Raw genomic sequence first — 27,288 nt, forward strand, 5'->3', positions numbered from 1 at the left:
GTAACTATTGAGGTAATATGTAGGCAAGATTGAAGTGGGAAGGGGCTGTCATAGTGAGACCAGGTAGAACGCTTCTGAAATTATCCATGAAGAGTTGATGAGTCCTTGACAAAAGCAGTGGATCCAACAAATAATTAGATGTGATAAAAGTAGTCAAATATGACTGAAGTTTTTAGTCTAAGAAACTGGATAATAAGATAATACTATTAATTAACACAAGTGTATTGCACATAGTCAATTTAAGGTTGGGACATATTAGGTTTGAGGTACCTGGATATCTATTAAAATATGCCTCAAGTTAAGTTGAAAATAAGAATTTTAGGATATAGAATCAGGAATCTTCCAAACATATAGATAGTAACTGAGCCACAGTAATGAGATCATTGATACAGAACACGAAGATGAATAAGGAGCAGCATGTAACATATCAGCATATTCATAAACTAGGGTTATCATTAATGCTTTCCTCTAGAAAACATTCAGAATTTTGAGCAAATTATTTGAGATTCATCCCATGTTCATATGGGAACTGCCTGTATACCAATTCTGTTAATCGTGGCGGATTTAAGTTAACCTTTCAATGAGATCTTCTCAGTTCTCTAAATCTACTGTTGAGAACATTTTTCTCAACATGTAGTAAATACAGGCCCAAATTCCCATCTATACCTTGGTGGGCAGAATAATATCCCATCCCCCACAGATGACCTTGGAACCTATGAAGATGTTATGTTACATGGTAAAATGAAATCAAGGTTGCAGGTGGGTTAAGGTTGCTCATCAACTAAAATTAAAATAGAGATTATACTAGATTATCCAGATGGACCCAATGCTGTAACAAGGATCCTAAAAAGTGGAAAATTTCAAGAGGCAGAAGAGGCATTGTCAGGGTGATGCAATGTGAGACTCAACTGGCCATTGCTGGCATTGAAGACGAGGGGACCAAGGAAAATGGGCCGCCTCCAGAAACCAGAAAGAGCAAGGAAATGGATGTTCCCCAAGAGCATCCAGAAAGCCCTGACAGCAACTTGATTTTAGCCCAGGGAGACTCGCATCAGACTTCTGACCTCCAAAATCCTTACTGTGTTAAGCCACCACCTTCACGGTAATTTGACACAGCAGCAACAGGAAACGAACACAATACTCCTGTACTATTGCATACACACTAAGGGCATATAATCTTTGTGAACTTCAGTCTTTCTCCAGTATAGGTTGGCCATGGTCAGCAGCCAAAGGCGTTCTGATTAGATTGTTTCTCTATTTTTGTATTAAATCGGGGTTAACTTCACCTATAAAAGCTTTTCCCAAACTGTATGTCAATGTTCCACTCAAGATATAAATTGGTGTTCTGTGGAAGTAAAGAAAAGAGAAAGGAAGTGACATCAATAGTCTTAAATATATGAGAAATAATATTTATATATTGATTGAAAATCTGCCTTTTAGAAAGCTGCCATATCTAAGAATGCGAGGACCTGGTATGAAGGGGTATTTTAAGCATGAACGTATGACATCTGATTAGAGCATCAGTGCAAAGGCAGCACTGCCCAGCAGTTGCAGTGATGCGTCATCAACTCAGGGATTGATGGTCACTGTTCCAGGCCTTGTCTTTTCGTATCATGTTTATCATCATTTTGTCCTTAAAATAAAAATAAATTTATCAATTAGTTTTGTTATAAAGAGAAAAACTATTAGCCAAATGATCATTCTTTAGCAACTAATTTATCTGAGAGATCATTTTTGGTGTTCTACTTTAATCCGTGCACTCATTCTGTCTTATAAACCCCTATCACTGCTCTGCAATGCACCATTTAAAAGTTTTTATTATTAGTAAGTCCGGGAAATGCTACACTATAAGACTAACAATTTTAACTTCTGTGAAGGATGAATAACTATCAATGATAAAAAAATAGAAAGCAGATTTTCTAAAATGGCTTTATTTTAAAAACCCATACAGTTTTGATTTAATAAAAAATATTGCCATGAAATATCTAATTATACAGCAACAGAAATAAACCTCCAAATACAGTTAATTAGAGGTTATCCAAAAATAAATTCACAATTTTAAAGTTGGAATACACATGCTTTTTTTCAAATAAACAATTTTAAAACTGTTTCAGATGGTTTTCCTCTTAAAACATCCAGGCTACACATACTTAATCTTTTGAACTAAAACCAGACAACCTCTCAGTAACTTCACAAATAAATGTTTCTATTAACCTGAAAAAGAAAATAACCTCCAAACCCTTCAATTACTGATTTAGTCACAAAATGCTAAAAAAGCCAAGTAACTCATTGTTTTAAAATGTGTACCTCTTGAAAATGAAATCTACATCTGAGTTGTGAAGCATGATAAACTTTTTATAGAAGTTGAGCCTTCATGACTAGTCAATTTATTTTCTATCAAGTGTACCCTATTCAGATTACTTTCACAATATCTCTTAATCCTGAAAGAATGTGAGGTGTTAAAATAGGAAAACCTTCTTTGGCCCTATAGAGAGAGAGGTACCTTAAATGTAAACAATTGCAATGAGAGCCTTCTAGATGTGGGCACCTATGTCTTGTATAGAGTCGGAGATGTATTTCCTTGTTTCTCAAAGACATGATAATCTCCTTCCCAATAATAAAAGATTTGATGTACTGCGATTTGTTTTCAAATGCCATAACAATCAAAATTCATGTATACATCTATAAAGAATAGTTTCAAAAGATCAGAGAAAAGCATTATATAATGATATTATATCATAGAGGCTTTATTAATGGTAAATGTTTGCATTCATTTTTAAAAGCTTAGCTCTTGCTAAGCATTTTTAAGCAAAAGCTAATAAATGAGAATCATTTGCCATACAAAAACTATATTCACAAACAAGACTTTAATCAAGTGAAAGCTAAAAAACACTGGAAAAAATACAAAACACTGCTGAGTCGATTAAACCGCCTTCTATCGCTAAATATATTTAGAATGACACAAGCATATTGAACAGAAAATCAATTTTGTGGACTCAGTCTAAGTAAAACCAGCATTAAGAGTGTCATGCAATTCACGATTTTCTTTAAAAAAAATTTTTTTTTAAACCAAATCACTTGAACAAAAGGTCTTCTTTTCATCTGAGGGGAAGACAATCTGTTTTCCAAACAGATTCTCCTTTTATACTAAAATAGCAAACTGTATGAACTCTAGCTCCTCTTCCCAGGTGCTACTTATACATGACTTTGCATAATGACTTAACATAGAAGTACTTTCCTGTTAACAGTGTCATGGCCATAAATAATCCAGTTAAAAAAACCCAAATGATCAAGTGCAAATCTAAGAAAACTTCCTTTAAAGAATTACCCAAACCCAGCACACAAGCAGGATCGCTATTACACGAGCTAAGAAGTACAACTTATGAACGTGTGTATGATGATAAACGCACACTAAAGACCACCTTCTATAAAGTTTTAGTAGTGTTGCCAAGTTAATAATTCTTTCAAGGCACTGAAGAATTATGTAGATGGATTTTCCAAAATATAACTAACAATTGCTTAAATTGTTAAAAAGCCCTGAGTCAGAACTTTCAATAGCTTCCTGAAATTACAGATTTCAGACACAATGGCACATTTGTTTATTGTATAGAAAATTACAAGACCATTTTGCTTTTTGGAGGAAAGAAGTAATGTTTATGAAACAAAATCAGATAGACTGCACAAGAAAAGTAAAATACTCAGCAATATTATCTTTCTTACACATTTTGTGTCAATTGTAACTTGTAGTTACGGATTTAGGCACCAAATTGATGTGGCAAGTCACCTTTCTTGTACCTACTGCTTCCTCCACAAAATACAAATCTCAATTTTAACCTCAGGTTTCCATCTCCTCCTTAATCACAAATATGAATAAATGCTGGAAAACTAATACTCTGACAGAAAAAGAGGTAGAAAATGCCAAGGTAGCAATTTACAATTTTAATTCACCAGTTCTAATAACTAGTTCATATTTTTATACTCTAGTTTCACCCACTACAAACCATTTATCAGCAAATTGAGGCTCAATCTAAAAAACTTTCCCCCTCACTGCAGCAAAGCAATGTATACATGAGACAGCATTAAATAGTTTTTCTTCAAATTTAATGTTTTGAAGAAGTACAACTGTAATTAATACTGTTATAGTTTTATATATATGTTAAAGTTCCAAGGCTATACATGATTATCAAGTAATATCAGTAAGCATTCCTATCATAATATTCAAACAAATAAAATTAGGTTGCCTTTTTGAGAGAAAAATACATTTTGAAACAGTTACAAGTAGACTTAAAGAAAACTGACATTTTCAACAAAGAGGCACACAAAATTTGTGAAAATCTATTACCTTCCCAATTTAGTACAAATTCAAAGCTAACCTAATTCTAATGTTTAATGTGTTTCTCCCCTCTGGCTCAAAATGAAATAAGAAACCCTTCTAATTAAAAGATATTTAAAACCTACTCAATTACAACTGATGATAATTGGGAGGGAGGGGAGAAATTCTGTCTCCCTCAGATTTGATATTTACCATCACTTTAGATCCTGCAAACACAAACAAACTCTTAAGATAATTCAGGTGTTTCTTGATTTATACTTAATCAAAATTCTATTCCACTGGAGGAGGGAGAGGGGGGTTGTTGCTTAATGGGTACAGAGTTCCAATTCTGCAAAATGAGAAAGTTGTGGAGATCTGTTTCACAACAACATGAATATACTTAACACTACTCAACTGTATGCTTAAAACTTGTTAGGATAGTAAATTTTATGGTTTGTGTTTTTAACCACAATTTTTAAAATGCAAAAAATTCTATTCCGAAATTCAATTTTTACACAAATTATTCCTATAAATATTTTAGATACTCTGAGAGGGTAAGTGGGTAAGTGCTTTTCCTTTCGGATTTTTTTTTTTTAAAGCAAGCTGTTCTAAAGTCTATAATTTCCAAAGCAATCATCAATTAAACTACACTAAAAACTGCCTGAAAGACCCTTTATTCAATTGAATATACTCTCTACACTTACTGCTTTGATAAAATCTACATGACCCTCATTTTTCTCTAAACTCAGAAACTGACTTTTCTTTCTTACTTACTGCAACCCCTGCCATCCTCCCTATCCAACTCCATCACCAATTGTCCTAGTTCGTAAGGTTAAATATTTTTTAGGCCAAAAGGGTCCAAAACTCATAATAAACAAAGAACAGCAACTGGGCAACACATAACTAGACAGTCTGTTTCTACCATGTAAAAATGGCCTAGCAAGCTCTGAAATTTGAATTGGATAAATCTTCAGCAGCATGCATTGCAATATGCTAAAATGCTCTTACAGGCTAAAGCCATCAAATATATAAATTTACGAAAGTTATTTTCAACATTATCAATTAATTTTATGCCTCAGTAGCTAGATGGTCAATCTGCAATGTTTAAAATTACAAATAACCAAGCATAATTTGGCCAGCTAAACTAAAACACTTGTGCAATATAATATTCCTATACTAACACAAAATGATCTTCTCTTGAAAACCTTTCTTGCTCCCAACAAAATTAAATATGCATATAGTATAAACAGGAAGAATGTTAAATTATGTGAAGAAAAACTATTAGAATAGCACCATCTGGTGAGTTGTATCTATGTTTTGGGTAACAGAGCTGACAATGTTAGGAGAATAAAAGAAAAAAATGTGGTAGGAGTGAGGGGGTACAGAGAGGGAATCCAAATACTACTTAATGACAACTCTTCCAAAACATTAGGAAGAAATGTTATCAGTGTCTTTAGGTCTCTTCCTTTTGAAGGGAATACTTCAAATATACAATGGCTGCATGATAAATTCTGTATGTGCTTAGAAGCTGACAATTTTTTCACTGTTGTGTATCTTGCCCCTGAAGCTCAATAAATATGTTTTTGAATGAATGCATGTCAGTTTTGTTTTTTTTTAAACGAATCTAGGAAAAGCAAAAGCTCTTTTGAGGCACAAGGTAAAGAGATGATAATGACAAGGAAACATCCTAATTGGGAAAGTACTGCTGAGACATATAATAAGAGGTAGCAGTTTCACAGAGTTAGAGCAAAGTCATTAAACAATTAAGTTCTTAATCTTATTCTCTCTCACAAACTGAAAATAAGTTTAAAATAATTTTTTAGGTGCTTAAAAACATGAATAGAGAAACATTTTCTTTTCACTAGACAAATTTCAATGTGGTACAAACACAGAAGCACTATAGTTATAGTGACTTTATGACTTTTGTAATAGTTTATAAGTTATATTTTTAGTATGGAGGAAATAAACTAGTCTGGAAGATGAATCTGCCTTTTAAGGATATAAGTTTAAGCACTGCAGCTCAGAAGACAAACAACAAGAATTTAAGTGAAGTAAAGCTCCTGACCATACAATTCTCTGGTTGGCCAAGCTATGCATGAGTCAGCTAAATGTTCCCTCCTTACAAGTTGATCTAGTGGAAAAGAGATGGGCAGCCTCTGGCATGGAAGAGAAGGAAAACCCTGACTTACACTGTTTTCAGATCTGAAAGAAAACAGTCTGTCTCTTTATGTGAACATCCTCAGACAGATATTCTATCTTTTTATAACTTCAAAATATGGCTTAATCAACAGCCTCAGTGGCTCGTTATTAGATAACTGAGTAGAGTCAATATAAATTTTCAAATTTAAAATTTATAAAAATTTTACTGTTCTAAATAAGCCACTCAGCTCAACACAGATACGGAATTACCGAGACTATAAAGCCAGGCAGCAAAGCGCACCATTGTTCTCGCCAGGACTTGCAGAGGCGGCAGCCATTAATTAGCCAGAAATACAATGCTGTGAGGGCTAGAGACTTTGTACTTTCAAATTTAGCTGTTGCAGCAGAAAAACTGAAATAAGAACCAGATTCAAAGGGGAAAAAACTTACAAAAAATTTAACTATCCTTAGGAGTTAACTTATACACAGTATATAGTAGATACTATTGTAAACAGCTGATTATTTATATAATTATAAATATATATTTATTTATAATCTAGCAGTAATGAACCCCAAAACACTTATTTATGTGTATATTCATTTTAGACACTGAAAGACTACTCATTCCAAGGAGAAAAAATAATTAGATGTTCTAGAGTAAACAAAACAAAACCACAGGTAATCAGACATATTTCTGTAAATGTCCTAGTCATTCTTTCTAAAGTAAGTATCTATCAACTGGTTATTTACTAGGTCTTGGATATTGCTGGCAGTTGAAATAACATCCCCATTGTTAGGTATGAAGAGAGACCCTGTTCTTTATAGTAAGCTCTACTGTCTGAGAGAGAGTGGAAGCGAGGCCTATGATGAAGGTAGAATCAGTAACACTGGCAGAATTAACAGACACGGAGGAGAAAGGACCGCTGCCTCTGGACAGTGCATTACCCTTCTCGGATCACTGCTACTGAGCACATTAGAGAAGCTAAACTGAACCTCAGAGACCCAAACAGGGCAATATCATTTCACTGGTCAGATCAAGCCTGGATAAGTAACCACTGGGGAAACTGAGGCACACTTTCCACAGACAGTTTTTTAAAAGCTGGCTGAACAAAACAGTGTACAAATTAATATAAGAAAGGCAACCGTTAACAGTCAGTTAATAGGTGCTCTTTTATTGGATGACTCCCCCCACCCCCTTCAGTTCCCCACTATGATTGCTTATTTTTCCTTTTCATGTCTATCAGTCATTTTGAAACTGGCAATTTGATTCAAGTTAAACAATTTTCCTTTGAATCCAGAAAATAAGTTAAATGCAAACTTAATATTCTCTCATTCTATATTTCCATTTACTCTAAGAATTTAGAAACAATCACTTGATAACTTTGTTATCTTAAAAAGAGAATCTTCTCTTCAGTATTCCCTTAACCATGCAGAACTTGTACTATAATTTTATCGTTTAACATACATGACATAATGGTTTGACTTCCCCCTTTCATTTGATGCATGACTTTTCTGAGTACCTGTATCAGCTCACTGTGTAAAATCATGATAAATTGAAAGATAGCTGATCATAAGGAAGTATATCTTTTGAGGTCTAACAAATTTATAAACTATAAGAGAAAATGCAATAAATACAAAAATAAAAGGAGATCCTTAAAGGATTTTCCCCCTTAGAAGTCAAAGGTAAATCACCTATGAATTACATGGATTTGATGTTTCAGATTGAAAGGAAAAAACAAAAAAAAAAACAAAAAACACAGCTTCAAACACTGTTTTGTAGAGTTTCTGTTGTTGTTGTTCTGGTACATTTACAGTCTAATTACACTCTAGTTAAAGAAACTATGATATTAAAAATTAATTCATTAGAACCTCCAACTAGCTCACTAAGATCTCATGACCAAATACTTTAGCTAACAAAACACATTGAGTTTTTAAGTTAATACAAAAGAATCCTTCGTTCAATAGCCTTTCGACAAATAGGACATTCACTCATTCGGTCTCCACAGAGCTGGCACGTTCCGTGGCCACAAAGGAAAATCATATTCTTCAGACGATCCAAACACACAGGGCACATTGTCTGGAATGTGAGATAACAAATAAAGTAATAAATGCTGAGACATTTTCTATTTTAAAAGTGTAATATAACAACTCTGTAACATCATTAATTTTCTTTTATTGTTTTAGTCAAATAATCTTTTGTTGCTTTAAAATTTTTAAACAGTTAAAATATCATCCTTATAAAACAGAAATATTGGTTGTACTATCAGGTCAGTATAAAAGGTACTATCTAAAATAAATATTACATAAAACAAATAGTATATAAAATTAAAAATTCAAATGCCAAAATCTAAGAGGAAAAGGATGAAAATAGCCCCATTCAGTCTGACTCAGATTCTCCAACTCTAGGTACTATGCTGTTCTTGCATGAAAATAACACAATGTATTGGGGGGAGGGGGGAGCAGTGAAGAGATGTTGCTGAGAACACACACATACCAAGCACCATGCTGGATATGATCCAGTCTCAAGGCCTACATCACTCCCACTTCAAAAAAGAGGAAACTGAGGCTTAGTGGGGTTAAAGACTTCCCAGGGCAAGCTATAATGTGAACTCAGGTCCACGTGGCCCCAGAGCTCTTGCTTTTAAAAATGATGCTGCACTGCAATATTTTCAATGTAGACCCCCTTAGTTAAAAACAATTAACCTTAGTTACATATTGTTAAATGTAACTTCATCAACTTAGAAGAATTAAGGAGAATACGTCTGTGAAGTTTTCTAGAAAATCACATATTTACTCACAAAGCACATTTTACATTTTATATTTATAAAAACATTTTACCTTAATATATCATAATACTTCATTCTGAATTAAACCTTTCCCAAATAACACAGAAATGAAATAATTAAATTAAAATGTCTAGATTAATAAACCAGGCCTAAAGCCTATATGAAAATGTGGTAACCAACTCTGGCAATACCAGAAATCATTGTGAAGAAAACAACAGAAAAGAAGAACCATAGTCTAACTTGCTAGCTCCATTCTTCCAAAGTAAATTTTCACATTTATCCTTGAAGTTTTGAGAAGCAAAGCTGTAGAAAAATCGTAACTTTTTATTTTAAAAAGCCAAAGCAGCTTTTTAAAATTAAATTAGTTTCTTTTTCATTAAACTTTCCAGAGGTCTATGTAGTTAATTAATAACTTCCAAAAGTAAACACATCTGTGCAGTCTGGGTTAAGCTACTTTGGATTAATATATGCTTAATAGCACATAAAATTAATCTTTGTCTTTTAAAGAGACATTGGGGTAACAGAAAGATTGGAGATTTAAAATTTAAAAAGAGACTTATTCAGATGCTTTCTCTTGGTAACCTTGAAGGGGTCCCTGAAAGAAATTCCAACATTCCACAGAAAATGAGTTTTAACTGTTTAAATACTTTAGTGATGAAATATGGCCATGAAGATTATTTAAGAATGAAAAAACTTCAGATAGAAAAGACAAGAGTGAGACTCTTAACAAGTGCATGGCAACACTGATGTGACTGCCAAACTAGAGAAATAGCACCCTTTGCTACTCAATCCTTTAATTTGATTCAATCTTCAGATTCAGATTTAATTGGTGGGTCAAATGGTAAGCTAAGGGGGGAAAAAAAGACTTTTTTACCAGATACCTAAAAATTTTAGGTAACTTTATTTTACTGTTGCTTTTATTAAATATTAAGCAGATATGAAAGAGTACTTCTGTTGGTATGTATAAGATATAAAGAACAATATAACCACCATCCAGCTTAACACATGAATATATATCCTCCTCCACCCCTCACTGATAACCACTATTCTGAATTTTGCATTTATTTACCTTTCCCTTGCTTTTCTTTATAGGTGTGTGTGTGTGTGTGTGTGCATCCTTTTCTCCTTTTTACTGAAGTATCACATCTATACAGAAATGTGCACAAATCATAAATGCACAGTTTAATAAACGTTCACAAACTGATCAAATGCAAGTAATCAACTTAGATCACGAAATGGAACTATCAACACTCTAGAAACTTCCCTCGTGCCCCCTCCCAGCCATCTCAGCCAAAAAAAACCCACTACCCTTGATTTTAATCACCATCTGTGTGATTTTTTCCTTCCAAGTTTGCATCCCCAAACAATATCCTATTTAGTTTTACGAGACAATGACAAACTTTCCCAAGGTGTTTTTACTAATTTATATTCCCACCAGCACTGTATGAGTTACGGCTGCTAAGTATTTTGCCTAAATACTTGATATTGACAGATTCTAACATTTTTTCCCCTCAATCTGATAGGTAGGAAAAGACACCTCAGTGTGGTGTAGCATTCTTTCATGTTGGTCACTGGTGCGTTTCCTATTTTGTAAAGTACTTGATGAAATCTTCTAATCAGACTTTGCTGATTGCAAATATTCAAACACTACAAGTGATACACTAATATGAACCACGCTGACTACAGAAAACACTAGTAATTTTACAGAAGGAGATGAAATGCCGTTCTTCGAGTCACTGTTCACCATGAAGACGTCACCGTTACCTGCTCTTTAATGTCCTGTAACTGCTGCTGCAGCTTCTGCACGTCCGCATTGACGTTGGTGTTATCCTTATCCTTTTGTAACACCGGAATGTTCCCACTTGCTATATAGTACAGATAAAGAATCTTAATGTTACTGTTTTGAAGCAAGAATGATTCTTTATTTCTAAAATCATTAGTTTTATTTATTAAAAACACGACTATTATTAGAATCCTCTTAAAAAATTTATTTTCCCACATGGACAACAGAAACAGCAGTGACATTCATGTTATACTCCTTCATTTATAATCTTTGGGGAAAAAATAGGTTTCCACATTAATTTCTAATTATATTTAACTCAGCTAGACAACAGTCCACACACAGACTTCTGGGCTTTCCAAGGCTCTCCTTGTTTTGTTATTGATCTGAGATGAGGAACTCCATGAAAGAAAGGTCATACTCTACTAAATGGAAGGAAATTTTTTATTTCCCTTTTCCTACTCTCTAGATTCTTGGTCTTTTACTCTAGTTAATCTGTCCTCAGGACTTTTATCCTGCCCTATCGGTGATAAAGAAAAAAAGCTCTGGGCAAAGTAGCTACGCTTATGTTCTTCCTCATCTGTACACAGAACAAAGATATCAAAGAGACCATCCAGCTTATGTCTAGTGCAGAGATGAAAAATATTTTTATACAGCTGTACTACAGATGACCCTTGAACAATGCAGGGGTTAATCAACAAATAACATAGTCTGCCCTCCACATCCACGGTTTCTCTACATTCCCAGATTCAACCAACCACACACAGACCGTGTAGTCCTGTAGTATTTACTACTAAAAAATATCCAAGTTTTGGGAGTTCCCTGGTGGCCCAGTGGTTAGGATTCCGGGCTTTCACTGACATGGCCCAGGTTCAATCCCTGCTTGGGGAACTAAGATCCAGCAAGCTGTGCAGCGTGGCCAAAAAAAAAAAAAAAAACAAGTTTAAATGGACCCTGGCAGTTCAAACCTGCGATGTTCGAGGGTCAACTGTGCTGGAAAGGTTGAAGGTAAATAATTTACTTTTCATCTTTCCACTTGTTCACTGGGTTACACTTCAGTTTATCTACAGTTACTCTGTCACAAAGAATTACTATTCCATAAAATACTTAAACACACGAGGTAAACCTATTTCATAAAATAATGGTTAATACTTGTGTAAATTGAGAAAATAATTTATAATATGATGTCCTCCCACCCTAAGACACAATAAATTTCATCTTAAAAATAGCCAGCAAATTTTCTTTAAGCAAGAATACTACAATGCTCTTTATAACACACATGGAGGTTTTCTTAAAAGACTAATGTTTAAAGGTCCATAATCATATTACAAGTTAGAAAAATACAATTTCAGGTTTCTAATAATGTAACAAGAGCAAAACCCTACCTGTTCCTTGTAGATTCAAGTCACATACCTTCTGTTTTACAAGGAGACAGTGTACTATGAGAAGACAGGTCTATGAAAGTCCCAATAAGAAAGCAAAGTAAGAAAATCCACTTACAGATATCATCAGTGGCATCCTCTGAACTTTTCCCTCCACAACACATGATGAAGGGCACTCTTCGTTCAACTACTGCCCGACACTGCACACACTTTTTCATCAGACTAGCACAGTCTGGAAACAGCAATAGGACACTTCTCACACAAGAGAACATCAACAGGGTGGCCTTCCTCTGCTCATTTGTCATAACTTAAATTTAACACTGAGATAAACACTAAGTAATATCAATACACAATTCTACCTTCTTAAAATGTTATCAACCTAAGAATGTATATTTTTCATTGGTAGTCTCTAGAATACAGAGCCCATCATCACGAAACTAATGACATTTTCTAATACATTGGAATAAACTGTGAGGAGGAGGAGGTTCTGAGTTTTTTTAAAAATATGTAATGTAAATATTTCAAGATCTTAAGGCTTGAGAATAAAGGAGGGAGATACCCTTCATAAATTTAACTACTACCACAAGAACTACAAGGCTGCTCACATGATACTTTAAAAATACTTTCTTTTGTACATCGCTTATCTCTTAAATTCCTAAAATATGTTGAACAATTCTCTCCCTTCTATCAAACTGATGTAATCTAACAAGGAAATGGCTTAGTGACTACTTTTTTAATGTAGCTGTCAGGAAAATATCAAAAATTTATCATAATGGACTATCTTTCTAATACCTATATATCGGTAGAATGCTTCCCCATTCCAAGAAGAAATACCCAGGCACAATTCTATGTTATGGATTATTAATATTACACCTAAAGTTATTAATTAATTATAAAATAACACAGTGTTTCAACACATTCTTTCCCATTAGCATTTATTATGGAAAGTATATTCCATATCTTAGCCTATATACCAAGAGTCTTTGTCATTTCAAAAACAGGAAAAATAGCAAAAACCGTGGCAGGATGTCATATGACAAGACAGTAAACCTTAGCAAAGCACAAAACCACCAATGTGGACAAGGGGGTCACATACTCCCAACAGTGCTTATGCTGGTGGACGCAGAATAACAATTCTCTGTCAAGGCCGACCCTGTGCCGAGGCCTAAACAGAGATGTGTCTGATGCTAGCCTAGGCAAGATGCACTAGGTAGGAGCTAATGTTAGTAGATACCTGGTTTGGGGTTTGTCTTCAATCTGAGGGCAGGGTTTTTTTCTTGAATTTAAAGAATTAATTTAATTGCCTAAGTATATAATATGTAACCAAAATTATTTTAAATTCTTGTAGCTATTAAGTTAGGTTGTTATATTGTTTATATAAAATCTTTCTTCCATCCCTCCAAAAGGGATGTAATTTCTCCTTCCTTTGATTATTGTGATGTGGGGACTGGACCACCTGCTGTACTGTATACTCGAGAAAGGGACATTTTCCACCTCGATTTCATCTTCCCTAACAAATAAATGTTTACCAATGGCCTGTAAAATGGAGAAAACTCTACTTCTTAGGTTTCTTGTAAAGATAAAAGAGGAAACACTCAAAAAGAGATTAAAATGCCTGGTACAAATTAAGAGCTCAATAAAAGTTAGCTGTTGCTCTTGTTACATTCTAAAGCAAAAATAATGTAAAAACGTTGGTAAGCTCCTGGGGGAAAATATTACTTTAAGGCTCTAGAATCTGTATTACCAACTACTAACTAAAACTAGCTTTCAAGTCACTTTGGTCTCTGACAGGGTCAGCAAACCACAGCCTGCAGGCCAAACCCAACCAGTCACTTTTTTTTGTTTGTTTGTTTGTTTGTTTTTTAATAGAGAGAAAGTCTTTTTTTTTTTTTTTTTTTTTTTTAATGGCTGTGTTGGGTCTCTGTTTCTGTGCGAGGGCTTTCTCTAGTTGTGGCAAGTGGGGGCCACTCTTCATCGTGGTGCGCGGGCCTCTCACTATCGTGGCCTCTCTTGTTGCGGAGCACAGGCTCCAGACGCGCAGGCTCAGTAATTGTGGCTCACGGGCCTAGTTGCTCCGCGGCATGTGGGATCTTCCCAGACCAGGGCTCGAACCCGTGTCCCCTGCACTGGCAGGCAGATTCTCAACCACTGCACCACCAGGGAAGCCCCAGTCACTTGTTTTTATAAATAAAGTTTTAATGGAAAACAAGTCCCGCCCATTTGTTTACATATTGTCTATGGTTGGTTTTGCACTACAATGGCAGAGGTAAGCAATTGGAAAGAGTTGAGGTGTTACTACAGAAATCATGTGGCCCACAAAGCCAAAAATATGTTTTATTTGACCCTTTACAGAAAATGTTTGCTTACTCCTGGGCTATGAAAATTTACATAACCTGAGTTCTTTTTTACTTAAGACAGAATTCTCTTTCTTCATGCCCTCTGACAGCTGATAATAGCCATTATACCAGTCTTTGGTAAACAGAAACAATTACTTGGAGCAGAATGTTACAGTAGAAAACCTTGATCCTTTCTTAGTTGATGAGCTGCCTATCAAAATGAAAAAAACAAACAAAACACCAACGCTTAAAGCAAATCTGTGCCAATGAGGTTAATCTATTACACAGTTTGTTACTTTAGTCAAATGTTATATGAAAAACCAACACCTAACTGACTGAAACACCATGCTTTACTTTGGGTCCATTTAAGTGAAGTATAAATTGTTAAACTTATTTAAAATTCTCCACTGACAAGTAAAAAGCAAAAAGAGGAGGAGGATATTAATACTAAGTATATTAACTTGAAAAGAACAAGGGAGATATGTAAAAGCAAAGTTTAAAACGCCTCTTAAACTTTAATATCATCCTCACAAAGAAGATTTCTATAAGCTCTCTTGACATAGAGGTTAAGGAAGGTTAAGAAGGCCGGAAATTATTGCCCCAAATGGTTGCTGAGGGTGGTTCAGCAGGGGGGAAAGTATACAGGAGAGGCACCATAAAGGTGAAGATGAAGATGTGTTAATTTCATATGTGAAAAAAGGCTAGACTAAATGTATCAACACTCATTTTCAGAAATAAATTTCTCCTGTGTGTGAGAAGTGGTCATTTTGTGCTCATACAACAAATGAAATAAAAAGCTAAGCTGGACCGTCCTACACTGCTGGTGGGAATATAAATTGGTAGAGCCCCTATGGAGGACAACATGGAGGTTCCTTAAAAAACTAAAAATAGAGCTACCATATGATCCAACAATCCCATGCCTGGGCATATACCTGGAGAAAACCATAATTTGAAAAGATACATGCACCCCAATGTTCACTGCAGCACTATTTACAATAGCCAGGACATGGAAGCAACCTAAATGTCCACCGACAGAGGAATGGATAAAGAAGATGTGGTACATATATACCGTGGAATATTACTCAGCCATAAAAAAGAAGGAAAGAATGCCATTTGCAGCAACATGAATGGACCTAGAGATCGTCATACTAAGTGAAGTAAGTCAGACAGAGAAGGACAAGTATCGTCTGATATTGCTGAACTTATTTACAAAACAGAAATAGAGTTACAAATGTAGAAAACAATCTTATGGTTACCAGGAAGGAAGGGGGAGAGGGATAAATGGGAGACTGGGATTGACACATACACGCTACTATATATAAAACAGATAACCAATAAGGACCTACTGTATAGCACAGGGAACTCTACTCAATCCTCTGTAATAACCTATATGGGAAAATAATCTAAAAAACAGTGGATATGTGTGTAACTGACCCACTCTGCTGTATAGCAGAAAGTAATACAACACTGTAAATCAACTATATTCCAAAAAAAAAAAAAAAAAAAGCTGAGCTGGGAGAAAGCAGCACATGGAGTCTTCCTTAACACTTAGGACTAAGGAGGGAAAGAGGTGACACTCTTGTACAGAGAACAGACAGAGAGTTCTAGAGGCCCACCAACTCCTCTGTTCATGAGTTATTAAAAAAGTAATTCAAAGACATAATTTGTTTCACTTTCTACTTTTATAATAATTCTGAGGAAGTTCTGTATGGGCTACTTACTCTCACAAGCACACATGTGTCCGCACGGCTGAAAAAGAACAGCTGCTTTCTTGTCAGAGCATACCACACATTCTTCAATCTGCAAAGAAGAGGTTACAGCAAAAGCGTAAACATCTACAAATAAATCTAGTGACTCTAACAGTTCCTTCTGTATCCAAATGTATTTCTCCTCTATAAGGAAACACTCCTACAGAAGAATTTAACACACTTTTCCTCTGTCCTCTACTTTATTGGTTACTCATTTTCACATCTTTGAAGACCCCAGCTAAACTGGTCTAGCTCCACTTTAGTCTCCCTACCTGTCCTAATGAATGATACAGAAAAACTCCATTTCCTCTGAGGTCAGGGAGAACATACTAGACTTCAATTTTCTTTTTTTTTTTTTTTAATTACTCTGAGGACTTCCCTAGCAGTTCAGCGGTTAAGACTCTGCCTTCCAGTGCAGGGGGTGTGGGTTTGATCCCTGGTCAGGGAGCTAAGATCCCACATGCCTTGGGGGCCAAAAAAAACCCGAAACATAAAAAATAGAAGCAATATTGTAACAAATTCAACAAAGACTTTAAAAATGGTCCACATCAAAAAAAAAAAAAAGGTCCACATTAAAAAAAAAAAAAAACTACTTTGGAGAGAAAAATCAAAAGAACAAATGACGGGGCTTCCCTGGTGGCGCAGTGGTTGGGAGTCTGCCTGCTAATGCGGGGGACACGGGTTCGAGCTCTGGTCTGGGAGGATCCCACATGCCGCGGAGCGACTGGGCCCGTGAGCCACGACTGCTCAGCCTGCGCGTCTGGAGCTTGTGCTCCGCAACGAGGGAGGCCGCGATGGTGAGAGGCCCGCGCACCGCGATGAAGAGTGGTCCCTGCTCGCCGCAACTAGAGAAAGCCCTAGCACAGAAACGAAGACCCAACATAGCAATCAATCAATCAATAAATAAATAAATCTTAAAAAAAAAAAAAACTTATTAAAAAAAAAAAAAAAAAAAAAAAAGAACAAATGACTGAGATAAGATAGATTTCTAATATTCATAAAATTCTAGCCAGATTAGCCAGACTGCTAAAGCTTAAGGGGGATTTTTCTGTTTACCCACATCCGAGGAATTCCACCTAACTCATCCTTTCCCAGGACTTGGAATTCCCCCACACTGGCTGAAGCCCAGAGCTCTGGACTATTCTTTTCGCCTGATCTCCACAAGTCCTCCACAACCTAGTCATAATTTCCATCAATTTTTCCTCCTCTTCTCCACTTAATCTGAGTTCTGCGTGTGTAGCTATTTCTTAACTTTGCTCTGGTTCTCTGACCCCCATCTGCCTACTGCCCTTGGCTCCACATCCATCTTTCACTGATTCTCCTCCCTTCTGACACACATTCACCCCTATCTGTGTCATTTAACATTACCGTCCAAAAATGATGACCACCACTTCACCTAAACAACCAAAATATTGGACCTTCCCAACTTAGACCTTGCTATGTACACAGAATTTACATAGTCGTAGTAACCTAGTGGGAAGCAGTAAGACATGGTTGGTCAGGACCTTTATGTTCCTGCATTCCAATTCCAGCTCCAATACTAACAAATTACCTAACACTGTAGAGCTGCAGCTTTTTAAAAATCTGAACAATAAAGAACAATCCTTCTTCACAAGGTGGTAAAGTGTCAATTAGAAGACAAGGAGAGGACTCACGTGGCCCTTATTCAAGTATATCCTAGAACAACTCTAACTATGAGATAGGAGGGCATATTTTAAGTAAGACATAGCAATATAGAGTAGAAGAAAGAGTTCTGAGAAATATTTAAGAAGACTTGGTAACTAATAAAACGTATAGAATGTTGAAGAAGAGATCTAAGATATCTGCTAAGTTTCTGACTTGATTTAAAAGAGTTGAAAGAAACAAATTTCAGTTGCCTACAGCTTATAGGATGCAAGACCAGGGTGTTCTTTCCAACTCTAGGATTATACATACAGGCTTTAAGACCTACTCAAGGTCAGACTATAAGGAAGGGAATGTTTACCTTCAGTACACAAATCCAGCCCACAAACTGCAAACACTAAGCAGTACGCTACCAGAACCACAGTGGGGAGCAGAGATAGGAAGACCCTGGAAATGGGTGACTAAGGAACCCATAGCCTGGAGGCAGGTACACTAACTTTTCATAGCTCCCAACAAAGTTTTTCCTCTCTCTAAAAGAACGGCTGAAATAAACAAATGGGACCTAATGAAACTTAAAACCTTTGCACAGCAAAGGAAACCATAAACAAGATGAAAAGACAACCCTCAGAATGGGAGAAAATAATTGCAAATGAAGCAACTGACAAAGGATTAATCTCCAAAATATATGAGCAGCACACATGGCTCAATAACAAAACAACAAACAACCCAATCAAAAAATGGGTGGAAGACCTAAATAGACATTTCTCCAAAGAAGACATACAGATGGCCAACAAACACATGAAAAGATGCTCAACATCACTAATTATTAGACAAATGCAAATCAAAACTATGATGAGGTATCACCTCACACCTGTCAGAATGGCCATCATCAAAAAATCTACAGACAATAAATGCTGGAGAGGGTGTGCAGAAAAGGGAACCGTCATACACTGCTGGTGGGAATGTAAATTGATACAGCCACTATAGTAAACAGTATGGAGGTTCCTTAAAAAACTAAAAATAGTACTACCATATGACCCAACAATCCCACTACTGGGCATATACCCTGAGAAAACCATAATTCAAAAAAACACATGCACCCCAATGTTCATAGCAGCCCTATTTACAATAGCCAGGACCTGGAAGCAACCTACATGTCCATCAACAGAGGAATGGATAAAGAAGATGTGGTACATATATACCATGGAATATTACTCAGCCATAAAACGGAATGAAATTGGGTCATTTGTAGAGACACGGATGGACCTAGAGAGTGTCATACAGAGTGAAGTAAGTCAGAAAGAGAAAAGTAAATATCGTATAATAATGCATATATGTGGAATCTAGAAAAATGGTATAGATGATCTTATTTGCAAAGCAGAAATAGAGACACAGACGTAGAGAACAAATGCACGGATACCAAGGGGGAAAGGGGTGGGGTGGGAGGAATTGGGAGACTGGGATTGACACATATACATTATTGATACTATGTATAAAATAGACAACTGCTGGGAACATACTGTATAGCACAGGGAACTCTACCTAATGCACTGTGGTAACCTAAAAGGGAAGGAAGTCTAAAAGGGAGGGGATATCTGTATGTGTATGGTTGATTCATTTTGTTGTGCAGTGGAGGCTAACACAACATTGTAAAGCAACCATACTCCAATAAAAATTAATTAAAAACAAAGTAAAATAAAGGAAGGGCTGAGGACCATGGCTAAATTTCAAAGGTGTGTGAGTCAGCTATCTGGCTGGCTAATAAGCTAAAAAGAAAAGTAGGCACAATATGGGTGAAAGAAGTGAAAATCCCAAACTTTAGCAACTAGACAGACAGACAAAAGTCTCAAGAGCAATGACGACTCGGAGGTGAAACTCTGACTGATCTAGCCATTTATATGTACGTAAGGAGCACCTTCATATAAATATTTTAAGAACTGTATGTGCTAAATACTGGTCAAACATTAAAATGTGACAATTTTAGAAAAAGTAAATTAGATATTATGTGTACAATGTCTAGTTCAATGCCTAATATAAAATCAGCACTTAATACATGATGATTCTCTTCCCATTCAGCTATTATTAAAAAAAAAATCTTTCTAAGCATAACTTTTTCCCCTTCTCAATTTTTTTCCTCAGATTACATTCCCAGGAGTGGAATTACTATATCAAAGCATATTTATTGTAATTGTTTGTATATATATTGTCAGGATGGTCTCTCAAAAAAATGTAAACCCATTTATTCAGCCAACTGCAGTGTTAAGAGAGTACTCATTTCTCACTTTCCTAGCATTATTTAAAGTTTACTTTTGCTAATTTGACAAGAATGGCTAATAATAGTTCATAATTTTTAATTTGTATTTCTTTAATTGCTAAAGAGACCAAGCTTGTTTATTCTCCCTCCCTCCAAATACTAGTTTTACAATTTGTTTTATCTTCAGTGAAGATGTTCACGATCCTTTAACCACCTGGGGTCGCTATTTCTTTACATTCGAAGGCTCTGCAACGAACCTGGCAAATCTCTTTGGTGGGTATGTAAGTTTTTCTACTTTTGTACAGGTTTGAAAATTCCATAACTTAAAATACAAACAGACACCTTACTAATTCTTGGAATTCAGAACTGGGCTAAAAAGGAGTGACAACATAATCCTTCCTCTCTACCTTCCTGTTCTGTCAACCCTCCCTTGTAGACATTGGTTTTAATTCTGTCTGTGTATCATAACACAGAGGAAAGAATAGTGACTTAAGAATCAAGAAAACTGCGTTGAAGACCCAACTGCCAGTGTACTTCTTTGAGCTTTGGTTTTTTCAATTATTTCAGTAAACCAAAATGAGTAAGATGGAAAAGCACTAAGTTACATGGAAAAAAAAATGAAACCAGAAACCCAGAAAAGAATACTGCTTCTCAAAAAGCAAAAGGAGTCAGATGAGATAAAAAGTTCAGAGGAGAATCAGAATTTGACCACCAAGAACTGCAGGATGATCAGACTTTATTTGCCTAATGGTGGGATACAGTACGAAATGAATAGCATCGTCTATGAAGTTTTCTTGCCCATTATGCCTAAGCTGACCCTAATCAAGCCGTTAGATCTAACTCCCAGTTTACAAAAACACAAAGGATATAGAAACAAATTAAAGAACACCATGATAAAAATGAAATAAATCCAGAATGTGTGATATTCTACCGAAAAAATCAACTAGTCTTTTACAAAGATGAATACAAAACAATCCATGTACTCAAAAAAGGTGCAGTATACAAGTAACTACAACACAAAGTGGAATTAAATACATCTTTAGGTTATAAGGGACTTTGAAAGTAAAATATTAGATTACTTTTATTTTTAACTAGTACTGTAGTTTACGTATTTCAATTGGTGTCTTGATAAATGTATAAATTATACATTCCCATATTTAGATCAGTCTTAGGAAGAACAAAATTAAAAGACACGTGGCATCATATAATCTTATTTATCATTAACTGTAGTCTTGAAGAACTTCAAAAAATAATAAAATGCTATATTAAAAACATATTACCTTTGTCCTGGATTGAACTTGTTCTTTACAGATGAGGCATTTCTTGACTCGTGGAGAACACAAAGAACAGGTAGCAATATGTCCACATGGGCCAAAAAGAGTATCTCTCTTCATATCTGAGCACACCATACACTCTTCTAAGGTTTCAGAATCATTACTAATCATAGAAGGACTTCGAGAACCCACCTGACCACTAGTAAAAGAAAATATTTCTAATCAAGCCTATGAGAATATTCATATTACAAATTCATTAATTTAAATGTTTTTTAAAACATCTAGAGCAGCATTAGTATGGGTAAAAAACAACTTTAGTTATGTTAAAAAATTAAGCTTTAACATCTATATATGAAACATTGTATACTATATTTTTCTACTTCTCTGCATTTTTACGTACTTCTAGTACAATTCAAATTTCAATTCAACAAATCCTCACCCAATGGAAAAGAGTGAATCTTCTTCTAACAAAGAAATCAAAAACACTAGTTTAAAAAAATTAACATAAACAGTTTACATCAGAAACTGTTTTATCTATATAGGACCAGCTGAGGAAGACACAGGATATAGGAATAAAACAAAAATCCTAACAAGCCCATGTTAGTTATCCTAACTACAGACAGAATGAAGCATTATCAGAGTCTACAACCGACAGGGCACTTTGGAAAATATGTCACTGCAGCTGCTGTTTTGACATTTCTTTTAAGTGTATTCTTAAGGAGCATACAATTCTATTACAGAAAGACAGAACACATCTATAAATATATATATACAACACATAAAAATACATATGCACAACCAACTACAGGTACAGATAGAAAAGGGACACTGTTTCCACTACGATCTTCAGAAACTCATGAACATGCGGGCTCACATGCACACATTCAAAGTGGTTTCCCCTTACACCCCAGTATTTAAGTTATTACTGCAGTAATTACAGTGCCTCTATCTATATATTTTTAGATGCATTCTGCCCTGCTCTGATAAAATGCCCCTTAAGGATATACTTAAAGAAATGTATATACCTCTATATAAAATGGAATACTACTCAGCCATAAAAAAGAACGAAACAATGCCATTTGCAGCAATATGGATGGACCTAGTGATTACCATACTAAGTGAAGCAAGTCAGACAAAGACAAATATCATATGATATCACTTATATGTGGAATCTAAAATATGATACAAATGAACTTATTTACAAAACAGAAACAGACTCAGACATAGAAACAGACATAGAAAACACACTTATGGTTACCAAAGGGGAAAGAGGTGGGGGGGCGGATAAATTAGGAGTTTGGGATTAGCAGATACAAACTACTATATATAAAATAAACAACAAGGTCCTACTGTATAGCACAGGGAACTATATTCAATATCCTGTAATTAACCATAATGGAAAAGAATATGAAAAAGAGTATGTATATATATGTATAACTGAATCCCTTTGCTGTACACCAGAAATTAACACAACATTGTAAATCAACTATACTTCAATAAAAAATAAAAAAGAATAGAATAAAAAAGAAATGTATATACCTCATTATATTAATTTCCCTATAACTGTGGAACCACATGATACTTTATGTACAGAATATTAGGTTTTATGATAATAATACAAACCTGACTTTTTCTTTATGACACTTTGCCAGTGCTTTGCAGAGACTTGGATCAGGACAGAGATCAAGTGGCGACTGACCCTTCTTATTTCGAATGCTAAGGTCAGCACCATTAGCAGCCAAGAAACAGGCAATAGATGCTGCACTCTTCTTCTCGGCTCCCTGGGTACCAAGTCCCATTATTAACTGAAATCAAATGAAAAAATTCATTATTTTCCCTTTAGGAATCTGTTATCAATTCTTATCACCAAATACATATATATATATATATATATATATATATATATATATATATATATATATATATATATATATATATATGCAAGAATGTGTGTGTATGTGTGTGTGGTGTGCACGTGTTTACATATATATGTATGTATATATGAATATGTATGTGTGGTAAAAAACATGTCTGGCAAGACTATATAGATGTGGTGGACACTTATGAGTTGCAGTCCTAGTATCCTTCCTCCATGTCACCTACCCCCAATTTCCTCAGGTGTATAGTATGAGGACTGACCCATCTCCAGTTTTAGAGGTGAACCAAAGATGGCTCAAACCACTCAGAGACCCATCTCGTCTATGTGATTAGTTCAGGGGTGACACATAACCTAAATCAGGTCAATTAAGGTCAATAAAACTCAAGAACATGACTTCTGATTGAGATATTGAGTAGACAGTCTCCTTTTTCTACTCAATTTGCCTCTGGAACTGCTAGCAACCAACGTGAAACGAAAAGGGGAGAGACAACTGAGAAAAGAACCAAGAACCAGGAATTAAGCCACGAGTGGAGAATGAGACAGATCAGGTTCTACTGTCATCTGAGGTTCTGACTCACACATCTTGTCTGAAAATAGTCATAATAATTGTTAATATTTATGGAGCATCTACAATGGACTAAGAACTATTTTAAGCAGTTTCCATGAATTAACTCATTTAATCTTTACAACCTTATGGAGGTAGTTACTCACTTCCCCTCGTTTTAAAATGAAAAAAACGAGGCACATAGGAGTTAGAGTATTTACCTATGGTCATACAGAAAGGCAGCAATTCTCAAACACTTTGGTCTCAGAACCCTTTACATTCTTAAAAATGATTCTAAAATTCATATGGAAACGTGAAGGACTCAGAATAGTCAAACAACTTTGAAAAAGAAGAAGAGACTTATACCACTGACTTCAACATTTATTACAAAGCTACTGTAATCAAGACAATGGGTTGGCATCACATAGATAAAGACACAAATCAATATAAGAGAACTGATTTTAGATAAAGGCACAACAGGCAATTCAGTAGAAAAAGACAGTCTTTTCAAACAAATGGGGCTGGAATGACTTGATATCCACAAACAAACAAAAAACAAAAAAGAACTTTGACCCATCCCTCATATTATGCATATAAAAATTAACTCAAAATGAATCACAGACCTAAATGTAACAGCTAAAACTTTATAAGCTTCTAGTACAAAATAGGAGAAGACCTTAGTGACCTTGGATTTAGCAAAGATTTCTCAGGACACAAACAATAAAAGAAAAATTGGTCAATCAGACTTCATTAAAATTAAGAACCTCTGCTCTTTGAAAAATACTGTTAAAAGAATGAAAAGAGGGCTTCCCTGGTGGCGCAGTGGTTAAGAATCCACCTGCCAATGCAGGGGACATGGGTTCGAGCCCTGGTCCGGGAAGATCCCACATGCCACGGAGCAACTAAGCCCGTGCACCACAACTACTGAGCCTGCACTCTAGAGCCCGTGCGCCACAACTACTGAAGCCCGCGTGCCTAGAGCCCGTGCTCCGCAACAAGAGAAGCCACCACAACGAGAAGCTCACACACTGCAATGAAGAGTAGCCCCCGCTCGCTGCAACTAGAGAAAGCCCATGTGCAGCAATGAAGACCCAACGCAGCCAAAAATAAATAAATAAATAAATAAAATTTAAAAAAAGAATGAAAAGACAAGCAACAGACTGGGAGAAAGTATGTGCATACCACATATCTGATAAAGAACTTGTATTCAGTTTATAAAAAGAACCCTCAAAACTTAGTAGTAAGAAGACAGCTCAACAAAATAATGAAGAAGGTCTGAAGAGACAATTCATCAAATATACATGAGTGGTGAACAAGCAAATTAAAAGATGTTCAATACCAGCAGTCATAAGGAAATGCAAATTCAAAAGACACCACAATACTCCTGTGTGAATGGCTAAAGTTATTAAAGAAGAACCAAACAACTTTTAGTAAGAATGCAAAACAATACAGTTAGCATTGACTAGTATTTAGCTCATAAACTAAATGTGTATATTTGTAGCTCTGATGAAATATTTTATCAGGTGCAAGTTAAATTAGCCATAAATATAAGCCTCTGCATTAAAAGATGCTCCCACTGGCACTGAATTGAAGATTATCTTTACTCACGGTGTTTTTGGATGGCTCCCAGGCAGCATCGACCTTCCCCACATCTTGCATATCTTGAAGCTGACGTAGCTGAGACAAAGTGTGATGCCTCAGAGCTTCATGCAAAGGAGTATCCCCATCCTTATCCTGAATATCTAATTTGGCACCTGCACGGACCAAAAGCTAGAAGAGAAAAACATCTCATTTTGCTAAAGTATTCCACCCACAAGAAGTTACAACATCTCTAAAATAACAGTGTGAGAGCCCTGGACCTATCTGACGAGGTTGCTATGAAAGTTAATTATTTTTATGTATTTGCTTGCTAAACTACTCTATATCCCTGTGACTCCTTACAAATAATGATGAACCTGGTTATTCAAATACACTGAGTTAGAGAAAGCAGAAAGAAATAAGAACCAAAATGTTGCTCAATTAATCTACTCTAAGATCAAGATAACTGGGGGAAATTTAGGACATTTTTTTTCTCCTTTTATTTATTTTTAAAAATAAATATATTTATTTATTTATTTATTTTTGGCTGTGTTGGCTCTTCGCTTCTGTGCGAGGGCTCTCTCCAGTTGCAGCGAGCGGGGGCCATTCTTCATCGCGGTGCGTGGGCCTCTCACTATCACGGCCTCTCTCATTGCGGAGCACAGGCCCCAGACGTGCAGGCTCAGCAGTTGTGGCGCACAGGCTTAGTTGCTCCGCGGCATGTGGGATCTTCCCAGACCAGGGCTTGAACCTGTGTCCCCTGCATTGGCAGGCAGATACTCAACCACTGCGCCACCAGGGAAGCCCTTTTTTTCTCCTTTTAATTTCAGATACGTGAGTTGGAATATTTTAAGTATTTCCAATAGGACCAAATCATAACGTTCAAAATTCTTCTATTATTTAAATAAGCAAGTTATTTATTTCCATTCTCTTTGGTTAATTTTCTCCAAATGTATGGTTATAAGGGTTATAAGTCCAAATATCAGAGAAATGAATTTTTGGCAAGAGGGATTTTAAATAATAATAAAAGTGAAATGTTTGCTAAACTGCAATCTCTTACATATAATGCATAATTGACATATCTCAATCGCTATATATGTATATTTTTAAAATATATTTATTTATTTATTTGTTTATTTATTTATTTTTGGCTGCATTGGGTCTTTGTTGCTGCATGTGGGCTTTCTCTAGTTTCAGCGAGCGGGGGTTACTCTTGGTTGCGGTGCGCTGGCTTCTCATTGCAGTGGCTTCTCTTGTTGTGGAGCACAGGCTCTAGGCACGCGGGCTTCAGTAGTTGTGGCACACGGGCTCAGTAGCTGTGGCTCGTGGGCTCTAGAGCGCAGGCTCAGTAATTGTGGCACACAGGCTTAGTTGCTCCGTGGCATGTGGGATCTTCCCGGACTAGGGCTCGAACCCGTGTCCCCTGCATTGGCAGGCAGATTCTTAACCACTGAGCCACCAGCAAAGCCCTCAATCGATATTTTAAGTGGTAAACATAAAACTTTGCTTACAGTGCTTTAACAAGTTCCCTAATCCTTTCTGTAAATGCTATCAAGAGTTTTAGAAAAATACCATACAAAGAAACCGATCTCAAGCACATGGTCCTACCTGTCTTGGCTAATTACTGTTTTCTTTTGTTTTGTTTGCTTTGTT

The 27,288-nt window shown here is 35.8% G+C and overlaps 1 protein-coding gene across 1 annotated transcript in view; it reads right to left on the reverse strand.

The window, feature by feature from the left end:
- Window positions 1-1,910: 1,910 nt before the first annotated feature.
- Window positions 1,911-27,288, reverse strand: part of MIB1 (MIB E3 ubiquitin protein ligase 1) — a 125,958-nt gene continuing 100,580 nt past the window's right edge. The window contains exons 15-21 of the mRNA XM_057525992.1: window positions 25,666-25,827; window positions 23,258-23,439; window positions 21,641-21,833; window positions 16,457-16,535; window positions 12,518-12,631; window positions 11,002-11,102; window positions 1,911-8,528 (exon numbers count right to left, since the gene is read on the reverse strand). Of these exons, the coding sequence (XP_057381975.1) occupies window positions 8,388-8,528; window positions 11,002-11,102; window positions 12,518-12,631; window positions 16,457-16,535; window positions 21,641-21,833; window positions 23,258-23,439; window positions 25,666-25,827 (972 nt within the window). The 3' untranslated portion in view covers window positions 1,911-8,387. The remainder of the gene's footprint in view (window positions 8,529-11,001; window positions 11,103-12,517; window positions 12,632-16,456; window positions 16,536-21,640; window positions 21,834-23,257; window positions 23,440-25,665; window positions 25,828-27,288) is intronic.

This window comes from Balaenoptera acutorostrata, chromosome 13, assembly GCF_949987535.1.
Source record: "Balaenoptera acutorostrata chromosome 13, mBalAcu1.1, whole genome shotgun sequence".
In the NCBI taxonomy this organism is placed as follows: Eukaryota; Metazoa; Chordata; class Mammalia; order Artiodactyla; family Balaenopteridae; genus Balaenoptera; species Balaenoptera acutorostrata.